Source organism: Engystomops pustulosus, chromosome 5 (genome assembly GCF_040894005.1).
Source record: "Engystomops pustulosus chromosome 5, aEngPut4.maternal, whole genome shotgun sequence".
NCBI lineage: Eukaryota > Metazoa > Chordata > Amphibia > Anura > Leptodactylidae > Engystomops > Engystomops pustulosus.
The window spans coordinates 36,728,204-36,752,858 of record NC_092415.1 but is presented as its reverse complement, the minus strand read 5'-3'; the positions used below and the strand labels follow the sequence as shown (position 1 = coordinate 36,752,858).

Below are 24,655 nucleotides of genomic sequence, written 5' to 3'. Positions count from 1 at the left end.
CTTTATTTTAAGGGAAAGCCGCTTTTACTCATCACCCTCTTCTTCATGCGTTACCTTTAATTCGTAACAAGACAAATCCCCAGTGTAGTGGGTAGTGGACCAGGCAGGAATAGCAGAGCTCCGTGTGCTAAGGACACAACATAGGTACAGTAACCTATTAGCATATGGATTAAAATGGGAATTTCTTAGAAACGCATCAATGCCACAAGGAAGAATATCTGATAAGCAACTTTAACAACTGCAGCTATAACCCAATGGTGCCATGTGTCAGTGATGCTCCTGGCCAGACGTTACATAATTATTTATATATAAGTGACCCAATGAATGAGGACAAGACACAATAAACAATGATTTAATGCCCAAACTATAGATCTGTTCAATATTACAAGACATTATATACTATAGAAGCCTGTTAATCTGACATGGCGGGGACTGGCGACACGCTGGCTAATGGAGTTTCCAGACTATTTTACGATTCTAATCTTCAAATCAATAAGAGGGTTTTAAATACTGTCAAGGTCATGACTTCCCTGGAAGTTCTCTCCAGGCCCTGCAACATTTTCTTGTGGAAAATCCCTGGTCAATGGGTTTAGACTAAATGGACGTTGTGTTAGAAGGGCCTTATATGTCAGCACATGGGGGGGATGTTATTTTTATGCAATCATATAGGCATTACAGTGGAAAACGTATCATCATCTAGGTTTCCAATATCGCCAATCACAGTCTGAAAAAAAACACTGGACTCAAGCTCAGTGACATAAATACCGTATATACTCAATTATTAGCCGTGGCCCCTAATTTTACCACAAAAACCTGGGAAAACCTACTGACTCGAATAAAAGCCGAGGGTGGGAAATGCATTGGTCACAGCCTCCCCAGTATATAGCCTGCCGGACCCTGCCCCATAGTATATAGCCAGCCCCCTGCCCCAGTATATAGCCAGCAGCGGGGAAAGTTTTGGTATATATTTTTTTTACTCAAGTATAAGCCAAGTTTGGGTTTTCAGCACATTTTTTGTGCTGAAAAACTAGGCTTATACTCGAGTATATATATTTCTTTCTACAGATTTGTGAAGCAATACCTTTACTTTCCCAACTAATGTGAAACCGCTGCCTATGGAATTGGTCCTGTAAACAAGCAAAGTCATAAAATTCTTCTTCTAAGGAAAAATAAAAATTGTCAAGCTGTGACTTGAAAACAAGATGTTGGGTTCAGAAATTTATCTGGCAGTCATATATTATTCGCATAATTCCGTCTTTTCCATTCCTAAATTGTTTACCTGGTTTGCAGTGTACTTAGAGGGTTAATTCCATCTTGTGAAGTTATCCCCTATCCACAGAATGAGGATCAGATTGCTGGGATCCTCCAACTCTCCAAAAACATGGGGATCTCACTAATGGGTGGAGTGGCAGGACAAGCATGCTTCCAGACACTCCTTTCAATTCAATAGCCGAACACAATGCTTGGCAATCTCCAACCGTACTCATAGAATGTGAAGGGAACAGCAGGACGCACGCTGGTGCCGCCATTGCACCATTTGGCGAGAACGGGACTTCCGTTTTCTGAAGAGCTGGGTGTCCTGTTCTCGTGATCAGACCTCACCTTGTTATTTCCTATCCACGGCATAAGTTGGGATAAGCCCTTTAATAGAAGTATATATCCTAGTGTAGCTTCTTCTCTGCTCAGACATAATTTTAACAAATTCTATGACTTCTCTTCATCTTTACTGCTGCCTGTTACCATCACCATGATGCCTCATCACAGCATCACAAGGGCAGCTAGAGACAGTACCAGTTGCACGCTGTAGCTCTCGTCATCTCATAAAATGTGTGAGAAACCATAATTGTACATTCATACAATCAGAAGGGTTGGCTATTATCTTCTTCATTATAACTTTGTGACAAGAGACTAGTCATTGGTAATAGAAGTTTTGCCTGCCCTTGTAGAGAGTTTCTTTGGTACAGCCCAGCAGTTGCATCAGCCATGGAGCCTAGGGCCAGAAATGGTGACACCCCCCCCCCCCCCATGAGACTGTAAAAGCATGTTATTCTTTGGGGGTTATTCATGAGATCACATGACCCATCTGAGGATAAGAGGACAGGAACTAAATAAGGTAATACCATTGGAGGTCAAGGACCTTCTTAAAAAAAAAACTTCTTTAATTAAGGGCAACAAACTCTAGCAACTGCATATTTAATTGTCAATGAAGAGGCAATATGGAAATAACACCCACCTGCTTTGGACATAGAACCCGGGTCATCTTTGTGTTCATGATGTAAAGGTGTATAGATCAAATAACCTGCATTGGATGTCACCCTTAAAGAGGTATCCTCATCTGGGTATTCACATTAAACTGCCAAAGATATAGATTTATTCAATTCAATGTTAAACTATACCTGAGTGAAGTTGCCACTTAGAAACAGGAGATGCCCTTGGATACGACCACCCCTGCACTCTGGAAGCAGGGGCGAGGCAGGCATACCCTTTTAAGGAGCCAAACTACCTGGATTCAGTGATCTTTACCAAAGGATGGCTGTGGGACATGCAGTAATTCCTGGCCATTTCAAATGCAAAATCAGTGGGGCTCATTTAATAAGGTTCCGAACATCGCACTTTCGTCGGTTTTCCCCTGGGATTTTGGTGCACGAGATCAGATTTTGGCGCATCGGCGCCGGCTTTCACGCGACAGGAATCGGGGGGCATGGCCGTCTGACAACCCAACGGATTCGGAAAAAACCATGGAATTTAAAAAACGATTTGCGTCGCAAGATCACCATTTACATGCACTAGGAAGAAGGTGAACTCCGGCGGACCTCGGCGCAGCAGCGACACCTGCTGGATATCGGGCAGACCTGTATCCTAGTCAGACAACGCGCCGCGGGATCGCGACTGGACCAGGTAAGTAAATGAGCCCTAATGTGTTGCTTTGTGCAATCACTTCAGCGGCATTGGTCGTATCCAAGGACAGCTGTCCTCTATTTCTAAGGGATAACATGACTACATTAGTGGGAAAATTATATTCACAAAGATGATTTAAGAAATGTATATAAATAGCAGATTAAATTCATTGTTAATGTCCAGATGAGAACACCCCTTTAAAGGTATACTCTCCATGTAAACACCAATTTTACATTAATCTTTTTTTTTTGTACTTTGAGCACTGATCAGTTGATTACTTATTCCCATAATATTCTACAAGTATTAATAAATAAAAACATGGTAGTGTATACCTTATATAAAGTTGGATCTAATAAAAAAAAACTACCTTAAGTCAACATAGGGTATATTCTACAGAAACACAAGTTAATCCCTGTGCCAGAGAACATTGCCTGACCTAATTTTCCCCAACTAAATTCAATTGCACTCATTTCCTCTTAGTGTAGGAACGCCCCAGAAGAAGCCGAAGAAACCCAGGGCCGGGGCGAACATGTGAAGCTGGCTTCCCAATTACAATTTTATATATGCACATTTTAACTACATGTTTTGTGAGTATATTTTACATTAAAATTTCAATTGCTAAGAAAGTACTACGCTATGCCGTGTGCGTATTTCTTCTAGTGAACTACTATGGTGAACAGTGGCAACCAAGGAGGATAAAAACGCAAGAGCGCTAGTCTGCATAGTGACCTATTCCTTTTGGAGGATCTATAGGAAAACGTTGAAAGATCAGGAGCTCCGATCAGAATAACTTTTTTATGTCTTTTGGACTTTTTTTTGGATTGGTCCTTGACTGTTTGCAGCTCTGAGTGGTGAAAGTGTGCGGCACAGTGTTATAAGAAGAAGTATATAAAATTAAAGTGCGGTGGGCACAAAGTAGAACAGAAATATGGAAGTGGAGGTAATTTTATAACAAGGGGCCTCTCCACCTTCTATGCACCATTTATAATATATACCTCTTCTTTGGAGGAACCTAGGGCACCCAGATCATTTGCAATTTAACGCCTCTGTTATCTATCCCTCTGTTACATCATAGAACAATTGGGATTATGCCAACTCCAAATTACATGATCTTCATTCCATCTTCATTTTAACTTAACACACAAAACGGGCTCATTTTAGGAGGTTCCAGGGGGGCCTTGTCCTGAGTGGTCCACTACCCTCACTTTTCACCCTTGTGTTCCAGACTCAAGCACAGACCAGTATTATGGTGTATAGCAGAGGTTGCCAACCAATGGGCTGCGGGCCTAGACCAGGGCAATCGATTGAGCTGAATACAATGGTAAAGTAGCGACAAACAGAAAAGGGGGCACTATAAGGAGGGGGCTGCAGCATTATGGCATTATGCTATGTAGGGCCACTAATGGGCAAATTAAATATTGTGTGGGCCACTAAGAGGGAAATAGAACAGGGCTCGCAAGCTGGAATGTTTTGGTGTGTGTTTCCTCTGGTTCCTGCGGTTTCCTCCCACACTCCAAAACATACTGGTAGGCTGATTAGATTTAAGCCCCACCAGAGATAGGGACAGATTTGGAAAGCTCTGTGCGTTATATAAATAAATGAATTACCACAAAAAATACTTTGATTTTCTCAGAAATCAAAGGTGGGCCTTATAGTCCAGTGCGCCTTATATATGAACCGTACTTACAGATAACAGCTAACTTGAACTGTGCACAGGTCTGCCCCCTGCTGGTCATTCATCCTTATAATCAGGTGCGCCTTATAATCCGGTGCGCGGTATATATGAACCTGGACGTTTTAGCAGGCATTTATTGATGGTGCGCCTTATAATCCAGTTTTACTAAAAGGAATTGGACCAATTGTCAGGCAGGGTTTGTTACTGGAAAGAGATACAAAAACCGCCCTAGGGCGGCACAAAGGAGCCCATATCCTGACAATAAGGAGTGGCGATTAAAACTTAACTTTTATTTATGAGCTCTTAGCCCGACCCCTGATGAAGCCAGGTCACTGGCGAAACATGTCGGGGGGCTAATTTCTTTTCTTATTTTAAATTGCAGTGGTCCTATCTAGGGGTGGTACCTTGGTTTTGTAGGCTGGATAGACTTAGGGTCTTGTGGGCTGTGGATACCGCAATAGATTCCTGTATAAGTCTGGGATCTCACTGATCCCATACCACAGGAATCAACGCTTGGGTTTAAATGATAATAACCCATAGCGTTCAGGTTTGTATATCTGCCATACTAGCTATCACTACCCGAGTCCAGCCCACTCCGATGTTACTATATACACAGATCTACGATCCTATACCCTAAGGCCACCTCATTTAGGACACTTGTGCTTTTAAATCACGAATTCTGTTTTGAGCACCAAGTATCTATTCATACCCTATATTATATACTTTAGCTCATAAATAAAAGTTAAGTTTTAATCGCCACTCCTTATTGTCAGGATATGGGCTCCTTTGTGCCGCCCTAGGGCGGTTTTTGTATCTCTTTCCTTATAATCCAGGGCGCCTTATAGTCCGAAAAATACGGTATTATTATTTTGCCGCACCCCTCCCATCGGTCTCGCGTAAATTGCATGCTGCCGCTCCATGGTTGGATAAAGCTTGGGGACCTCTATTGTACAGCACTATAGGGGATCCAGATTATGCCTGATAGTCTCCACAGATTTAGCTTCAGCCGTTCTAGTATTTTAGCAAAATGTAATAAAATTAAACTCTGCAGTAATATAAACACTTAGATGTTCCACATTCATGTCACATTTTAGTTTACATTAAAATCTCTGGAAAATACAAGACTCATCATGCACTAAAATTAGTATCATCTTCAAATCCGTTGTTCCCCAGTAAAATTGCCTGCGCCTGCAGCTAGAGGTGGGAGACGTATAGGAGGGGTCTGGTATGCAGCAACATTCCTCTGTAAGAATACAGCATAACCACAGGCAGGCAACAATATACAGGCATTGATCTCTGTGTCACTCTACAAGGGCTTCACTGCCAGAGAAAAGATCCATATTGTGACAAGACATAGAGCAGGTTTGACAAACATGAGACAAGCAGACCGTTGTTTTCGGAAAATAATGGAGCGGGTATTGCATCATCTCACTTTGTACAGGCGGCATACAAGTGCAATACTCCAGCTACAAAGCACAAACATCACAGGAATTATATGTACAAGAAGTAACATTCAATTATAATTGACAGTGGTTGGCATCCTAATACTGAGCTTAATCCTGCACATACACATTACAGGAGGGATAGGCTGTCATCCTGCACCTATACATTACTGGAGGGATAGGCTGTCATACTGCACCTATACATTACTGGAGGGATAGGCTGTCATCCTGCACCTATACATTACTGGAGGGATAGGCTGTCATACTGCACCTATACATTACAGGAGAGATAGGCTGTCATACTGCACCTATACATTACAGGAGAGATAGGCTGTCATCCTGCACCTATACATTACTGGAGGGATAGGCTGTCATCCTGCAGCTGTACATTACTGGAGGGATAGGCTGTCATCCTGCAGCTGTACATTACTGGAGGGATAGGCTGTCATCTTGCACCTATACATTACTGGAGGGATAGACTGTCATCCTGCACCTATACATTACTGGAGGGATAGGCTGTCATCCTGCACCTATACATTACTGGAGGGATAGGCTGTCATCCTGCACCTATACATTACTGGAGGGATAGGCTGTCATCCTGCACCTATGCATTACTGGAGGGATAGGCTGTCATCCTGCACCTATACATTACTGGAGGGATAGGCTGTCATCCTGCACCTATACATTACTGGAGGGATAGGCTGTCATCCTGCACCTATACATTACTGGAGGGATAGGCTATCATCTGGAGCTTATATAAATGTTTTGTGAGAAAAGTTCCAGCATTGCTTAAAATTAGTTTGTTCTCATCCTATGTCAAATTGTATTTCAAATCTGACAGGATTCTTTGACCATTGTAAAATATGATGTGTATCAATACTTGCAATGTCAATGTTGTTTTTCGATTTTATAAACTTCTGGTAATTTTGGCAGCTTGATTTTTTAGATACCTGAGCGAGCTGGCACACGCTAAACATTCTGTTACTCAGTCAAGAGATAAAACAGTTCTGATGGAAAGTAATAACAGCAGGCAGCGACACGTTTGGCCCGAATTCAGTAAGAATTCTAGCTGCCTTATAAAGGGAAGCATGACTGATTTATAGAAGCATTTATCAGGCCAAAAGGCATAAGAGGGGGAGCACAGTGTGTACAACACCACCATGTACTGTACATTACATCTAGTCCTGACTCACAGTCATTAGATAAACTTACAGATTACACAAAAATAGCAAATATTTTACATAATGACCTAAATCTCCAATGAATGGAAGACAAATTATGGTATTGATAGTAGCTGTACTGTACTTGGATGGTGGTGATAGTAGCTGTACTATACTTGGATGGTAGTAATAGTAACTGTGTAATACCCGGATGGTGGTGATAGTAACTGTACTATACTTGAATAGTAGTTATAGTAACTGTGTAATACTCGGATGGTGGTAATAGTAACGATACTATACTTGAATAGTAGTTATAGTAACTGTGTAATACTCGGATGGTGGTAATAGTAACTATACTATACTTGGATGGTAGTTATAGTAACTGTGTAATACTCGGATGGTGGTAATAGTAACTATAATATACTTGAATAGTAGTTATAGTAACTGTGTAGTACTCGGATGGTGGTAATAGTAACTATACTATACTTGGATGGTAGTTATAGTAACTGTGTAATACTCGGATGGTGGTAATAGTAACTATAATATACTTGAATAGTAGTTATAGTAACTGTGTAGTACTCGGATGGTGGTGATAGTAGCTGTACTATACCTGGATGGTAGTTATAGTAACTGTGTAATACTCAGATGGTGGTAATAGTAACTATAATATACTTGAATAGTAGTTATAGTAACTGTGTAGTACTCGGATGGTGGTGATAGTAACTGTACTATACTTGGATGGTGGTAATCGTAACTGTACTATACTTGGATGGTGGTGATAGTAACTGTAAATAGAGAGAGGGGGCAGCAATCCACAGTAATTCCTCTTGGGAGTTGGTGCTTGCAGCTGGAAGTTCAGGCGTTCAAAACTTCAAACATGACATATTGGAAGGAGAAAGCCACAGCACCGAGGATTAAAAAATATGAAGAAGTCTTTATTGGTGCATCATCCAGGCATAAAAAGGCAACGTTTCGATTCCAATGTGAGCATGCTTGAAAAAGATTCACATTGGAATCGAAACGTTGCCTTTTTATGCCTGGATGATGCACCAATAAAGACTTCTTCATATTTTGTAATCCTCGGTGCTGTGGCTTTCTCCTTCCAATAGGTGATAGTAACTGTGTAATACTCGGATGGTGGTAATAGTAGCTGTACTATACTTGGATGTTAGTTATAGTTACTGTGTAATACTCGGATGGTGGTGATAGTAGCTGTACTATACTTGGATATTAGTTATAGTAACTGTGTAATACTCGGATGGTGGTAATAGTAGCTGTACTATACTTGAATATTAGTTATAGTAACTGTGTAATACTCGGATGGTGGTAATAGTAGCTGTACTATTTTTGGATGTTAGTTATAGTAACTGTGTAATACTTGGATGGTGGTGATAGTACCTATACTATACTTGGATGGTAGTTCTAGTAACTGTGTAATACTCGGATGGTGGTGATAGTAACTGTACTATACTTGGATGTTAGTTATAGTAACTGTATAATACTCGGATGGTGGTGATAGTAACTTACTATACTTTGATGGTGATAATAGTAGCTGTACTTGACTTGGATGGTACAATATCTGTGTTCCTGTACTTTGATACTTGCACCCTGGTATGATACTAGAGGTTCTCTGGGAGCACAAATATAGTGATCAATACGGCAATAGAAATAGTCCGCAGAAGATATGCGGAGATGCGAGTCACAGGTATATAAATGAGCAACTAAAATGGAGCATTCTGCCAGGTTTATAGAGAGGAATAACAAGGATATGTTTATTTTCCAGAAGTTGTGCCAAAGCAAATACTGGCAAAGGCATTGGCTAAGGAGAAGGATCTTCAGGATGTTTCATCAAGGAAAATCACTTCCACATTCTCGCAACCTGTATATAAATATATACCGGGCCATGTTACTAATGATGTGGACAAGTCTGGTAATGAGGACATGGGAACATTTTAATTGGCTTATTATCTGTAGATCATTACACAGGGAGAGTTGTATCAGCGCTTCGAGCACCAGTGTATGATAAATGTCCCCTATAATGTTCAGTTGTGGTGACCAGCAAAAGCTGCAGCCATATGGGTTGTCAACTTTGAGCTGTCAAGTCAAGGTCTTGCCTACAGGAAGCAGGAGTGTATACATTTTTAGGTACATTACTACTACACATACATGATGTTTTTTTAGGAACTGAACAGAATATAATTTTTTGAGTGACTAGTTGAGACATTTCCAGTAGTGTAGCTCAGCTGCTACCGGAACACTTTAGTTGCTTTATTAGTGTGACTGTGTACCTTTCCTTATCAGAACACATTAAGTGGATGTCCTATATGACTATACATTTGTATATACCCTAGAACAGATAAGAGGCTTTTGGTACCAATACATATGAACCCCGCAGGTGATCCCCGATGGTGCTACAACAAGCGCATCTAAAGTTTGCCCGTAAGCAGCAGTCAGGGTGCAATATCCCCCCTTACATGTGGTGGCAGAAATGCATTATAATATAGGTGGTTGTGGGTGGTAACCTAAGCACCCTTTGCTAAGTGGCTTTTCTGTTAAAACAATTATAAAAGTATGATAATGAAGCTGTCTCACTTCTATGGCTGGTGCAGCACTTCTCCTAGCACATTAGTTATTCACTGCTCACAGGATGATGTAATCCCTGGATTGTGGCTGAAGGCAGAATAATCAATAGCTGCACCATCCCCCGGCTGCTGTGTATGAGTGATCCAGCACAGGTTGATTAGTCATGTCTAGACTAACCTCCATGTCTAATGAAAATCTCTGTGTGTAATGTGTTTATGTAGACAGCCAAGCTGCCCCAGCTTTCCCAAGGTCCTGAATGTTATAATAGTTTTTTTCACCAAGATATGACCCTGCATCATCAGTGTAGCTACAGCATTCTCAAGGTAGGTTTGGTTCATAATACATAAAATCAAATGGTAGGTTTCCTTTAAGGTAGCTATAGGATATTTTCCCTCTTTCCCATTAGCATTCGCCGTTTTTGACTCCAAGATAACATTATTCTGTGGGTCTATCATCCATCAACCCATAGTAAACAAAACTACAGTAGCTTCCAAATAAAGTTAACTTCTCATGGTCGTCAGGGGCCCACCGGGGGATCCTCTGGTGCTCCGGTGGGCCAGTCCAACCCTAAACATGCAAATTATGATGGCCACCAATTCTGCACAAGCATAAGCAGCTGCCAGACATCTCTAGCTATGTACAGCAGAAACAAAGCTATACAGCCTGCAGCAGCGCATCTCTCCTGACAGCACTCCTCAGAAAAGAATGGGTTTTATGGCACCTGGATCACAAAAACTATCACTGGTTTGGAAAGATATTCTGATAAGTGAACACAATACTACAAAGTGGCTGCTTAGCCCCGACTAAACTTGATGAACAGGTTTGTCCATTTTAAAACATAAACCAAACAGAAAAGCTTTGCACATGGGTTCTGCACATCTAGGAAGCACTTCCATGGGTTTTATATCTTGCAGCTACCAGACTTCCTGTCTATAGCGCAATAACAAGTAAACGAAACCCCAGAGAATGGACAAACAGCGGCATTAAACTAGGCACCAAATACACAGTCACATGCAGAATAGAGGGTATAATGGAAGCTATATCCTCTCCATGAACTCTAGCTGCTCGCTCAGGCTTTATACTGCTTTCTATGATAAAAAGGGCAATCAGAAGAATGTGTCATAACAATAGGATATTGAGGTTTCTGTTTGTAAACTATGGATACAGTAAAGTATTTTAGATTGTAAGAGGCAATGATCTTTTCTGCGTAAATTTGAAGCAAAGGACAAGTACCAAACAATATTTTACTATAAAAGCAGAATATTACACTTGGCCTCTCATGCAGGAGAACCGAAGAGGCCAAACTAGAACAAAAAAAACCCTCTCGCCAACCCCACCCACCACCCATGTTATCAGCACGAACCGAGACAGTCTCCTAACCCCACAGCTCTCACATGACTGCTTGACATGAACAAACACTCTTATCCCTTACCAGAACACTTAGGAGCACAGTTGGTTATTCTCCCAATGGTCATATTAAAGGGGAAGAAGGATCTGCTCATTCATTTCCTGGTCTGGAGATCCTGGGTCTTCATGCCAGGTACCTGCAGGGTGTATTTATTATTCAGGTCATAATCTTTAACTTCAAAAATTCTTCAGCTATCACTGTTATGAGAGGCGAGATAGCTGCATATTAACATGATGGTCGGGGTATCATGGAAAACTGGATTTAATGGGAATCTCGCAGGGCTTAAAAAAAAAAAAAAATCAGACTTGATTCCGTTTTGACCGGTATGTACGGTATTCTTTTACCTTACAGATTACTGTCCCACATGCCTTAAAGGGATTTTCCCACGAAACAAGTTAGGCCCTATCCCCCGGATGAGCTGGGCTATCTTATTCATCTCTATGGAGCTGGTGGAGATTGCCAAGCGCCGTATTCGGCAATCTCCGTCAGCTCAATAGAGATGAACGGGGGAGCCTGCCGGCCATGCTCCTTCGGCAATCTAGGGAGCGACGAGGGATCTGACTGGCATATATCGGACCCCTCGTTCTAGTGATATGTGAGGGTCTCATTACTGTGCCCCCCACCAATCAGCAGGTGAGGTCCTATCTTTAGCATATGGCCTAACTTGTTTAGTGGGTTAACCCAAAACAGCACGGACCGCGGGTGTTGCTGGTGGGTGTTTGATGCAATATGCAGCAAACACCCACCTTGTACAGAGACGGCTCAGCCCGTGAGCCCTCTCCATACACCTGCAGCCGGCATGTGACGTAATAGTACATGACATGTCGGTATGTATAATACATGGCTAACCCTACTATAGCTCATTCAATCAGTAGTGGTGAAAGAGAGTCACATCTTTATAGAAAAAGAGCAGATCTTGTCTTTTATGCGAGACTGAACAACTCCTTTATTCTAGGATTCCCGATTCTTACAACATAGGGCTGGGATGTATCCAACTGTATGTCACCCTATTCATCCCCCTTATCCTAAAAGGAGTGAACAATCCCTAGCTGCTGCTGATGTTCAGGTTGTTTCTTCCAGTGATGCCTCTGTCCTTACATGGTACATGCTCAGTGGAGGCAGTATGTTGCATCAGTCCCCCTCTGCTGAGTGTATACATCGATCAGCAGGAAGGACATTGTTCAATTTTATTGTACCCAATTATATACATACAGTGGGTGCAGAAAGTATTCAGACCCCTTTAAAATTTGCACTCTTTGTTTCATTGCAGCCAATTGGTAAGATAAAAAAAGTTCTTTTTTTGCTCATTGATATCAGCTGGTCATAAGTATTCAGCACCTTTGCTCAGTGTTGAGTAGAAGCAGCGTTGGAGCTAGTACAGCCATAAGTCTTCTTTGGAATGATGCAACAAATTTTTCACACCTGGATTTGGGGATCCTCTGCCTCTTCCTTGCAGATCCTCTTCAGTTCCCTCAGGTTGGATGGTGAACGTTGGTGGAAGCCATATTCTAGTCTCTCCAGAGATGCTCCATTGGGTTTAGGTCTGGGCTCTGGCTGGGCCAGTCAGGAATGGTCACAGAGATGTTCTGAAGCCTCTGCTTTGTTATTTTAGCTGTGGGCTTAGGGTCATTGTCTTGTTGGAAGGTGAATCTTCCGCCCAGTCCAGGTCCAGAGCTCTGGAAGAGGTTTTCATCCATTATCTCTCTGAATTTGGCCAAATTCATCTTTCCTTTCATTGCAACCAGTCGTCCTGTCCCTCCCCCCATAGCATCTGTTTTTTTGCACAATGTATGTGGCTTTCCTATGTCTTGCACAGAGGAGAGGCTTTCCTTTCCTTTGGCACCTCCCCTAAAATGGTGGAGGGCTGCAGTAATGGTTGCCTTTGTGGAACTTTCTCCCTACTGCATCTCTGGAGCTCAGCCACAGTGATCTTGGGGTTCTTCTTTACCTCTCTCACCAAAGCTCTTCTCCCATGATTGCTTAGTCTGGCTGGATGGCCAGGCCAAGGAAGAGTTGTGCTTGTCCCAAACTTCTTCCATTTAAGGATTGTGGAGGGCAATGTGCTCTTTGGAACCTTGAGTCCTGAAGAAATTTGTTGTAACCTTGGCTAGATCTGTGCTTGCCACAATTCTGTATCTGTGCTACTTGGGCAGTTCTTTAGACCTCATGATTCTCATGTGCTCCGACATGCACTGTGAGCTGGGAGGTGTTATATAGACAGGTGTGTGCCTTGTGAGCTGGGAGGTGTTATATAGACAGCTGTGTGCCTTTCCTAATCAAGTCAAATAAGTTGAATTAAACAGAGCTGGACTCCAATGAAGGAGTAGAACCATCTCATGTACGATCAGAAGGAAATGGACAGAATGTGAGTTAAATATGAGTGTCACAGCAGAGAGGATCTTGATAAATAAATTAGCAAAAATATCTACTATTTCTGTTTGGGGTGTAGAGTGCACATTATTCAGCAAATAAAGAATACTGAATACTTTCCAGAACCACTGTATACCCAGAAGCGAAAACCAACAGAAAATTTACAACAACCAGGCCTCAGAGACCAGCACAGCTCAGAGTCATCATTATACCTTAAAGTTCATTGGTTCTCAATCTTTATTATGTTTTACGATGAAATATGATTTCTGGCAACCGCCATACAAGGACTACAAAGGTTCCTGGACTTCTTCAATATCAGGAACAAAAGAGCAGATTTCTTTATATGATGGTTACATAATTGCAATCTTCAGTTGCCAAGACAACACACACTCAAAAATGCATAGCAGGCTGAATTATAAACCGAGTCACATGCGGAGGTATTCATATACGAGATGTCATCATCACGCTTCATGCCTTTCTCTGGTTGCTGCAGAGCCACATGTGTATAAGATTCTATAATCAACATTTTACACAGCTGTATGTTATCTATATGTTCTCACATAGAGGAAGAACCAGTCAGCAACGAACACAAAAAATATTATTTGTAATAAAAGTTTTTACAGTGGGATCCTGTGCCATATCAATAACCTGGTACTATTAAAGGAAATCTATCATTTGCTGTTATGCATTATGAACCAAGCATACCTTGAGAATGCTATACCGATGCAGAAACATATCTTGTTTAATCTTTGTTTAATCTTTTAAACTATTATAAAATGACAATAATGATGCTCTGGTGCTCCTGTGGCAGCTCCGGCGCTTCTCACCCTAATTATTCACTGCTCCAGCCTTGTCTGGCCCAGCATTAGCCAAGAATAGTAATCACTGTGTTGTCTCTGACAGGCAGAAGTGATCAATCGCTGCACCATCCCCCAGCTGCTGTGTATGAGTCATACATCTCAGGTTGTTTAGTCCTTTCTGAACAGTTCTGGAAGCTCCGTGTGTAATATGTTTATCTAGGCACCCAGCTTTCCCAAGGTCCTGAATTTTCTAATTGTTTTTTGAGCAAAACCACTCGGATAAGGAATTAAACAAGATATGTTTCTGCATCAGTGTAGCTACAGCTTTCTCAAGGTATCTTTGGTCTGTAATGCATGAAAACAAATGGTAGATTTCCTTTAATTCCAGTGGCATACTAGCCAAGCTGGCAAACGCTAACCAGGAGCCTGATATTATAAATATTATTTATGGATACATATTTTGCATTGGGGTCTTGACGTTTCAAGTTATGCTGCTGGTGATGACCAGGGATGGCCCCTTCCCATATAAGTGATATCACTTTGGAGTGCTACCTGGCCTACCCTGCCCTGCGACACCCCGGCCCGCCCTGCGAGACCCCAGGATGCCCTGCAAGACCCCGTCATTGAAACCATACTATAATTCTTCATTACTTAGAATTATACCAATCTAGTCCTGAGAAAAGTGAGAATCATGCATGAAGTAAAGCAGAAAGTTTCACCAAAGTATTTTTTTTCTTTGACAGCCCACCTCTACTAGCAAAAATAATAAAATAAAGCCAAAAACTCTTTTAAAAAAATTCCCACTTGAATGAATCAAATATCATCAATCTGAAAAGTTTGCACACAAGAACTTACATTTTACGGGGAAGTCCAACAACAATGGGAAACTTTCACTCTGAATGCTTTGAACCAGTTTACTGCAATGGGAAATGTTAATGACCAAGATTCAAAAAGTTGATGCAAACCAGTGACGCATTTTTGAGAAAATCTACAACCTAGAATAACCGTGGCACAAATATGTCCTTTTTAGAAAAGCAATGATGCAAACACCTTTTCAGGGACTTCTGAGTTAATAAAAGGGGCTCCCCATTTACAATCCAAATGTATTACCTAGAATGTGTAACAAAGAACATCTCTAACCTGCATTGTCTGGAGAGTCTGCTCTTTGTAATTCTTCATTCCTCCTGCGGGGGTGCTGTAAGGAAATTAAACGCTTGCTGCGGGATTCCCCCATAGATCACACAAGATCTTTCACTCTTTAAATATGTTCACTTTTTCATTGAAAAAAAAAAAATCTATACCATAGTAAGTAATGCAATGTGTCAATCATTGTACTAAATACTCCACATACCGTATATACTCGAGTATAAGCTGACCCCATGTATAAGCCGAGGCCCCTAATTTTACCACAAAAACCTGGGAAAACCTATATTTTTTTACTCAAGTATAAGCTGAGTTTTGGTTTTCTGCACATTTTTTGTGCTGCAAAACTAGGCTTATACTCGAGTATATATGGCAAATAATAAATATTACTAAAGTAATGTATATGTAATTTTCAGCCCTCAGTGTAAAATCCACAGTATGGCTCTCTGCATACAGGTATAGGTTATACTAATAATAACTAGTTAGACAACAATGACAGGTAATCTCAGCTAATCTTTATCCTTTCACTGACAGCAGAAACAACCACCTGCTGCCATATTAAAGAGAACCTATCAGGGGAGATTTGGGACATATTATATTTGTCTATGCTCACAAAAAAAGCAGAAAAGTACTGAAAGAACAGTTGGGAGGGGGAGACAGTGTAACAACCTGTGAAGCTACAGCACGGAAGAACTCTGGTAATGCCCCCAGGGCCCTTCTGGCTCATTAGCAGAATTATAAAAGTTGGTTTTAGGAGGAATGAGGCCATGGATAATAAATATAAGTAGATGACCACAGTCACGGTGCCTGGATCTATGAGTAAGTGTCCCTGGTTTATCATGTGTGATTTTCTGTTTCCATAGTTTTTATTGGTTTAACAGATTAGAAACTCAATTTGATTGTAGATTTCCTTTAAGACTCATGCACATGATCCAATTCCAAATTTGGACCACATGGTTTTTACAAATGATCACAGGAGTCTGACATTTTAGGGATCAAATATATTGAGAGGGACCTACTATAATGAATACACATGCATTAGTACCAGAAAATATGAGAAATTGTGTAATAAGTTTTATCAGGAAACTTTCTCTACATATATGACCGCCCAAATCAATTTCTAAACTTTAATATAGTATGGAATTTCTATTAAACCCATCTTGGCCCCAAGACGGACTGCAAGTCATATTACATGAGTCTATAATGGTCTATGTAGATAGGATAAGAGAAGAAAGAGCCAAGTAAGATGAAGCAGAGACAGAGGCAGACACTGGCTGCTGCAGATAACGGTAAGTTTTGTATCTAAACCAAGTACATTATTCACATGAATACTGTTCACTACAGCTGCCCTCCATGTTAGGAGGATATGCTGCAGAAAAAAAAAGGTAACAAAATTGGTCTCAACCACTCTCTCAGGGAACTGAGAAATAGAAATGGATTCTGAAAAGGGAAACAAATATAAACAATGTGCTTATTATAATATATATATATATATATATATATATATATATATATATATATATATGTTTTCACATAGACATCATCTATCTGGTGTAGAGCAGAATTCTTTGTTATTCTCAAAATGTGGACAGACAAAAGGGCCACTAAATGTAAAAAAAGATACTTCTACAGTACAAATACCTCCCCTCCAGTAACTAAACATACCACTACATAGTAATCGCACTATTTACGTAATAACATAGTAAAGGACAATCTCAAAGATAATGCAGCAGCAGGAGACAAAGAAGCTTAGATAAGATAATGAAAGAAATTCCAGGTAAATTAGTCATAAAAAAGTTTCACCATTTCCTGTAGCGAGAAGAGCAAATGTCTCATAATAATGTCTAATATATCTAATTACTTTAAACACAATAAAAGAGAGGAACATGCACAAAGCAAACATTTATCTTTCTAAGGACCCTTAGAAAGATAAGGGTACCGTATATGGCAGGGGGCGTATGCTGGCCGTACCATATATGGCGGGGGCGTACCCTATATGGCGGGGGCGTATGCTGGGCGTACGAACGGCAGCTAGCATATGGCCACCATAGGAGTTTTTTGTGTACAATATGGTGAGAATACACGTATGTCACCGTACCATCACCGGAAAAAAGATGTAAGAACAGTGTGGTAGCATGCATCCTTATGGAGAGGGGATGGGTGAGAAGCACTCGCCTCTCCAGCCAAATGTATGATACACGCAAGTCCCAGCCCAGGCATAGCACATGTTCATGTGTAAGGAGGCTTAAGCAGAAAGACTCCTTGCAATAACAGAATATTGTCCACTTAGGCCCCTTCCACACTGGCGTATTTGACGCGCAGAACTTGCATTGCACTCTGTCCCATTGTATTCAATGGGTCTTTCTTCATTAGCGTTGGTTTTCACGCGCGTGCTTGCGTTCGTTTTCACGCGCGTCAAAATCGCAGCATGCTCTACTTTTGCGTGTCACGCGCGTTTTTCCCGCCCCATTCAAGTCTATGGAGATGCATCAAGAACGCATTGCACTCGCAATCATTGCAAGTGCAATGCGAGTGCAATGCGTTTTAAACGTAAGGATTGCTAGGTGACCAGAATAACAGTATTTCCCCTGCTCGAGAACGATCATTTAATTAAAAAAACACAATGAAGAACAGTGAAGAATAGAATAAAGACAGTGAACACAGGATCATTTAAGAGAAAAACACAGTGCAGAACACCGTGCAGAATAGATTACAGATGTTCGGCACATCTGCTTACTTGTGGGGAGATACGCGCGGAACGGTGCGCCCAAAATAGCATGTGAAGAACAATATATATGTGTGAAGAACACATTGCAGATGTATTTAAACATCTGCAATGTGTTCTTCACACACATATATATTGTTCTTCACATGCTATTTTGGGGGCGCACCGTTCCGCGCGTATCTCCCGACAAGTAAGCAGATGTGCCGAACATCTGTAATCTATTCTGCACGGTGTTCTGCACTGTGTTTTTCTCTTAAATGATCCTGTGTTCACTGTCTTTATTCTATTCTTCACTGTTCTTCACATCTGCTAACTTGTCGGGAGATAATATACACGGGGAACAGTGAAGAATAGATCGCAGATGTTTGCAACTTATCAGAAGACATTATTTTTCAATTAAATAACACATTTTAATCCCAAACCATGGTCCCTTTGAAAAATGCTCGAGTCTCCCATTGACTCGCGCGTGAAAAACGCACCGAAAACGCCAAAAACGCTAACAACACGCGCGTGAAAAACGCAAAAACGCTAATTACTCCAAGGAAAAATGGAACAAAAACGAAGGCCAAAAACGTCAGTTTTTCACGCATTGCACCCTGACGTGAAATGCAATGCTAGTGTGGAAGGGGCCTTACAGTCTAAAATGTAAACAGAGAGCATTGACCATATTGATACTTTAATGACTTATTGTTGAAATAAAATTAAGGCCACTTTCACACGGTCAGTATTTTGCATCAGTATTTGTAAGCCAAAACCAGGTGTGGGCTCAAAAACCTGAAGCAATTTTTCCATTATACCATTTCTCTTTATAGGCTCCCACTCTGGTTTTGGTTTCAAACACTGATGCAAAATACAGATGAAATACTGACTGTGCGACAGTGACCTGAAAAGGAGCTGAGGTGCAGTAACAAAACATGGCCACTGTATAGCTCTGGCAGTATATCTACATACACATGATTTACATAGTATTAGTGGTACATAGCATTTCAGATTTTTCCCGTTCATGTGCATATAGACAGCAAACATCGATCGCGGAAGGAGTCCATGAAATTCGTTTGGAAACGCCACATGTGAACGCGGCCTACAGATCCACCCAAGTTTAGGTAACGTGTTTCCATTGCGTCTGCTAAATGCAATGGAAATGCAATGTTACCTCAACATGTGATTATAGGTGGAACCTTTGCATCAAATTGCACCGTGTGAACACAGCCTTATTGGTAAGAAGCATTCATGGGCAAAATTATAGTATATATGATTTACTCTTGGATTTGTCTAACAAATACAGATGCAAAATACTGCCCAGAACACTGCTGCCGAAACACATGCAGGGGGGTTCGAGCCTTAGGGTGATGCCACACATGGCGTTTTTGGTCCGTTTTTTCCCCAATTATCTTAATAGATAAACAGGTTGTAAGCAGCCAAACACATGGTAAACGGCCAAAAATGGACTAAAACTGGATGTTTAAAAACGGACCAAAAACGCCATGTGTCACATCACCTTTAGGGCGCATTCACACGTTCCGCTAGCGTTGCGTTCATAACGCGACGCTAGCGCACAGGGGGCGGAGTTTGGGGCGATCGCATATGCGTTTCCAGAGAAACGGATGCGATCGGGTTATTAATCGCATGCATTTCCCGGGAAAACGCATATGCGATCGGCCCAAGCCCCGCCCACTGCGCTAGCGTCGCTTTATGAACACGACAATAGCGGAACGTGTGGATGCGCCCTTAGGCTGGTGCCACACGTACCGCTTTGTCTGCGTTTGAAAACGCAAACGCAGATAAGCCGCGGCCCGATCTTATTGACGTTTTTATTGGTGTTCCTGCGATCGGAACGAGCCGCCGGTGTTTTGCATTAAATTAACGCAAAACACTGGCGGCTCATTCCCGATCGCAGGAGTTTCCATAGACTCGCCGATGCGATCGGGCCGCGGCCCTCTCCGGTGGGTGCGGCTTTGTCTGCGTTTTCAAACTCAGACAAAGCGCTACGTGTGGCACCTGCCTTAGCTGCCTAGCGACATAGTGCTGCCTGTAGTTAAGGGGGCAGCACGGGTGGCCCTACATTTATGTAAGTTATCGCAATCAGGACGTCAATAAATAAACATACATTAAAGCAGTCATTCTATATTCTGGGCCTTAGATTTGGCAATAATAATAATAATTCCTTTATATAGCACACACAGATTCCACAGCTCTGTTTTTTTCAAAATATCTGAATTTACAAAATTACACGGCTTAGAATTTAACAAGTATGAGTTTTCTAAAAAGCAACGGCCTCATATGATCCCGAATCTTCTACCCGAATCATCTTTCTTCAAAACATGCATTAAATATCTGCAGAAATCACACACATGAGCACCGGCGGCTCGCTCCATAGAAACAGCCAGCGCAGCTCTCCATGCCAGACACTGGCATTCCCCATGAGGGGGTCATGTCTGCACCCACAGCTGTCAGCACACGCAGACATCACAATGCAATGCTGGAGGGAATGGAACGGATGGGGAGACAGGTGTGAGCTGCTAAAGGGTTAACAAAAGGGAGTGAGCACTTAGGCACCCAACCATATTCCTCTAGCAGATAATCCCTTGTGTTTGTCAGGGATAAACTAACTTTGGTTAAACAGACAAGAAGAAAAAAAAAAAGAGAGAAACGAGAAAACCACAGATCCGTCACTTGTGAATAGCCGGATACTCAAGTGTAGCAAGTCAGACACGTCACACCGTATACATGTGCAACTTTATAGCCACAATGTGTGCACCCAAAATCTGGATACAAGTGGTTAAAACTCCCATTGATATAATATTCTAGAATGAGTGGGTACCAGCCCCTGCTCCTTCAACCTTCTGCTAATTAAAGGGTTAAATACAGCAGATTGTAGGAGCAGTTGTATAGGTTGGCGGAGTGATTATTAGTATAATTAGAATATTCCTTTAACCCTTTCCTTTCCCCAGCCCCCCGTTTATAAACCAGGGATCACTTACCTTGCTCCGGACTCTCCATGTTCGCTCGCTGTCTGGTACTAAGCAGTAACAAGTCCACACGACACTCTCACTGCTGTGCCTTCCTCTCCCAGCCTGACATCCCCACCTTCTTCCCCGCCCCCGTCCCAGGCAGCTCAGGCATGACAGCCTTGCTCACTGACCTCCATTTTTTTGGTCAACTTTACTCAAACAGCTGAGCGGACAATAGTTTATCAGCCGTGTATTGTGTGACGATGAATCGCGCTGCGCTGATATTTCACATTGTGATACTGAAGTGTAAAACACATTCATCCTCTACTCCAGTGTTACTCGCTGTTTTCATGACTAGTAACAACCTCTAGTGATGAATAGCGCCATCATATTCCGCAGCGCCTTATAGATCATATACAGTACATATACAGATCATATACAGTACATATACAGTACATATACAGTCCTGCTCAGCCTTAACATCAACTCTGTCAGCATCCTCTGGACCCCGACAGATCTGCAGCTCCCTGCACTATCCCTGTGCCTCTGCTTCTGCTGTGTGTAGCAGAGCCGGCAGGTACGATGTGGTGATGTCATCCTGCCTGCTGACGTCACCGCTACACACAGCAGGAGAAGAGGAGAACAGGGAACGGTGAGTATATGTGTTTATTATGTCACTATGGGGGTACTATAAGAAGGGGAGCTGCGGCTGTACAATAAGTGGGGGAGCTCAATTACGGGGGAGCTGCTGGTTGGGGCCCAATAACAGGGGGAGCTACTGCGGGGTGGGCACAATAAGGGGGTACAATAAGATGAGGAGCTGCTGGGGGCCAAAATAAGAGGGGAGTTGCTAGGGGGGCACCATTTAAGGGGAAATTGATTGGGGACACAATATGAGGGAGACTTGCTGGGGGGCACAATAAGAGGGGGCTTTAATATGAAGAGGAGCAGGGGGCACAGTATCAGAGGGAAAACAATGTGGCAAGGTGCTGCGTGGGGGACACAATGTAAGGGGGTAATGGAGGAAGATATTGTTGGGGTGGAGTGCCTATAAATTGTGCCACTTATCTAAACACTTGGTATGCCAAGTTGGAATGGAGGGGTGTAAAGGGGGGCGCAGATAGTGGCTGAGTGGGCCGGCTCAAGTACAATTCTATGGCCGGGGGTGGGGGGCAGGGGCACAATCATAAGCTGCTGCACTTAGCGCGAGTATATGATAAATGTGCCCCATAGACTATAAAATCCCAACAGAGCTAAGGCCTATATGTCACCACCTGACCTCCTCGTCCTGATATCCAAGTGGGACCAGTTATTCCACTGCACGCAGCAACATAACAAATCATCTCCTTTGTAAGGTGGAAATCCAGTAAAACAGAGGCTTCCAAAAATATATATATATGTGTACGGTATATACTGATATAGAGGTGGTTATATGAATGCAGCTAGACTACTCATTATTACGGTAAGTGTATTTGAATAGCACTCGCTGTTAATAGTACCATATCTTGGCTTCTCTGGACTTAAAGGGGTGGTCAACATTATAGGGATTTTCTACCAAATCATATTTATCATCAGCACCCACAGATCAGCCAATACAGTACAGCGCCAGAATAATAACAGAGAATGAAAGCAGAAGGCAAACTCCATTCTCTATTTAGCGGCCTCCACTAGCGTCGGCTCCAGGTTTCAGTAGGCCCCTGGGTGACACAGCCTTAGTAGGCCCCTTTTGCAGTGAACTCACGTAGCGGCATTAAAAATTCAGAAACTAAAACAGTCTCCTGCTCCCTAAAATATTCCCTAGTTTATTATCCCAAACAGCCTCATGGATATTTAATATAAAGCCCCCCTCAGCCCCTATGGATTCATTATGTGCAGCCTTAAGTGTGCCCCCCAGCAGCTCTGGGCCCCGGCGTTTGCCCAGGTACACCGAGTGCAGGCGCCAGCCCTGCCTCCATTACTGCTAAACCACTATTCAGTTGAATAAGAGCTGAGCTGCAGTTCCTGGTGCCGGAAACGGTACACAATACAAGGTTACACTTCCGACTTTGGGTCCCTGCTATTAGAAGCTGGATTTAGCGTTTAAGGCCCCTCATATTGATGACCTGTATATTGGTGGGTAAGCAACTTTAAGAGCGTTTTCACATTATGAAGCAGCACATCCTTCATGTCCAGTTGTGCGCATAGTCCTGTATGGTTTTATCTTTGCAAAGAGATGCTCAAACAGATGTGGATGGAAAGTAAATGCTTATATATACTGTAAAGCCCAGGCTATTTTCATATCGGTTGTGCTTCCTTGGTAGGTACTACCCTGTCTGTGAGTTTTCCTGTCTGCTGTTCTTAAGTCGAATTTGTATGTAAGTCTGAACTGTATATTTTATCATTGTAACCCCAGTCAAAATTTTTTGGTCTCTGTGACAATTGAATTTGAAAATGTTGGATTTTTATGAGAACCAGGATTAACAATAAAGCTTCAGTGCAGACAACTTTGATAACTGTTATAGATAAAGTACAGCAAATTACCAACATCCAGAGGTCCGTTTATAACTAGGGGTTGTCTGTAAGTTGGGTGTTCTCAAGAAGGGGGCCGCCTGTACAGTTTCCCCATACATGTTTTATAAATCCGAGTGCTATTAATTTTATGACCGTTTCAGGAAGATCATTTATATTGATTTAGAAATACATTGCTTCCTATTCCATTTCCTATCCCCGCACACCAGTCAGGTCGTTGTAAGAAGAATCAGTAGGGAGAATTCCCTGCACAGCTTAAGTGAGGTCAATAAATAAGACATGTTCTTATTGTCTGAATGGAGATCTTCTTATGTGTAAAGGTTACAAGCAATGACTCATGGCTCTCATCATAATTAATGGAAATATGTACAATTAAAGAAACCTACAGTTTAGAGGATAGTCTAGGCTGAGTTCACACCAGTGTTCCTCATCCATTCCTCTGTTCCATCACAACAATATAACAGATAGAATGATAAGGTTGGAATCATCTAATGGCAGATATCTACAGATCCAAAGATATCTCATATACATATACCTTGAATACAATTAGGTATTTATTATGATACTCATCATTTTGCTGGACCTTTTCATCTGCTGATTCATTCAATCTTTGCAACAAATACTTCTAAAGGAGCCTCAGACCAAGTTGGTAAAATGCTTGCAAATTCTTATGGAATTCATACGGAAGTGCTCTGGCCACTGTGTGGTGGTCCCTTCTCCTCTGAAAGACAGCAGTTTTAGTTTGACAGTGCTTATCACTCAGAGCAGGAGGGAAGACTTACAATTGACCAGAAAGAGATTCTTATCTTTAATATGACACCAGCAGCAGGTTTCTAGGTTCTACAGAACTGAAGGTATGGGAATCTAAAGGGACACTCTCCCCGAACCACTAAATATGACTCATCTCTGGCAAAATATGACTTTTATCTGCTCATTTTCACATGACTTTGGAGGAATTTTTTTTATGAGTAGACTTAGGAAATTCACATAGA

The 24,655-nt window shown here is 41.9% G+C and overlaps 1 protein-coding gene across 1 annotated transcript in view; it reads right to left on the bottom strand.

Moving 5' to 3' along the window:
* TPD52 (tumor protein D52) overlaps nucleotides 1-21,343 on the bottom strand; it is a 73,375-nt gene extending 52,032 nt beyond the window's left edge. Inside the window, exon 1 of the mRNA XM_072151654.1 lies at nucleotides 21,186-21,343. Within this exon, the coding sequence (XP_072007755.1) occupies nucleotides 21,186-21,204 (19 nt within the window). The 5' untranslated portion in view covers nucleotides 21,205-21,343. The remainder of the gene's footprint in view (nucleotides 1-21,185) is intronic.
* Between the last annotated feature and the right edge of the window lie 3,312 nt (nucleotides 21,344-24,655).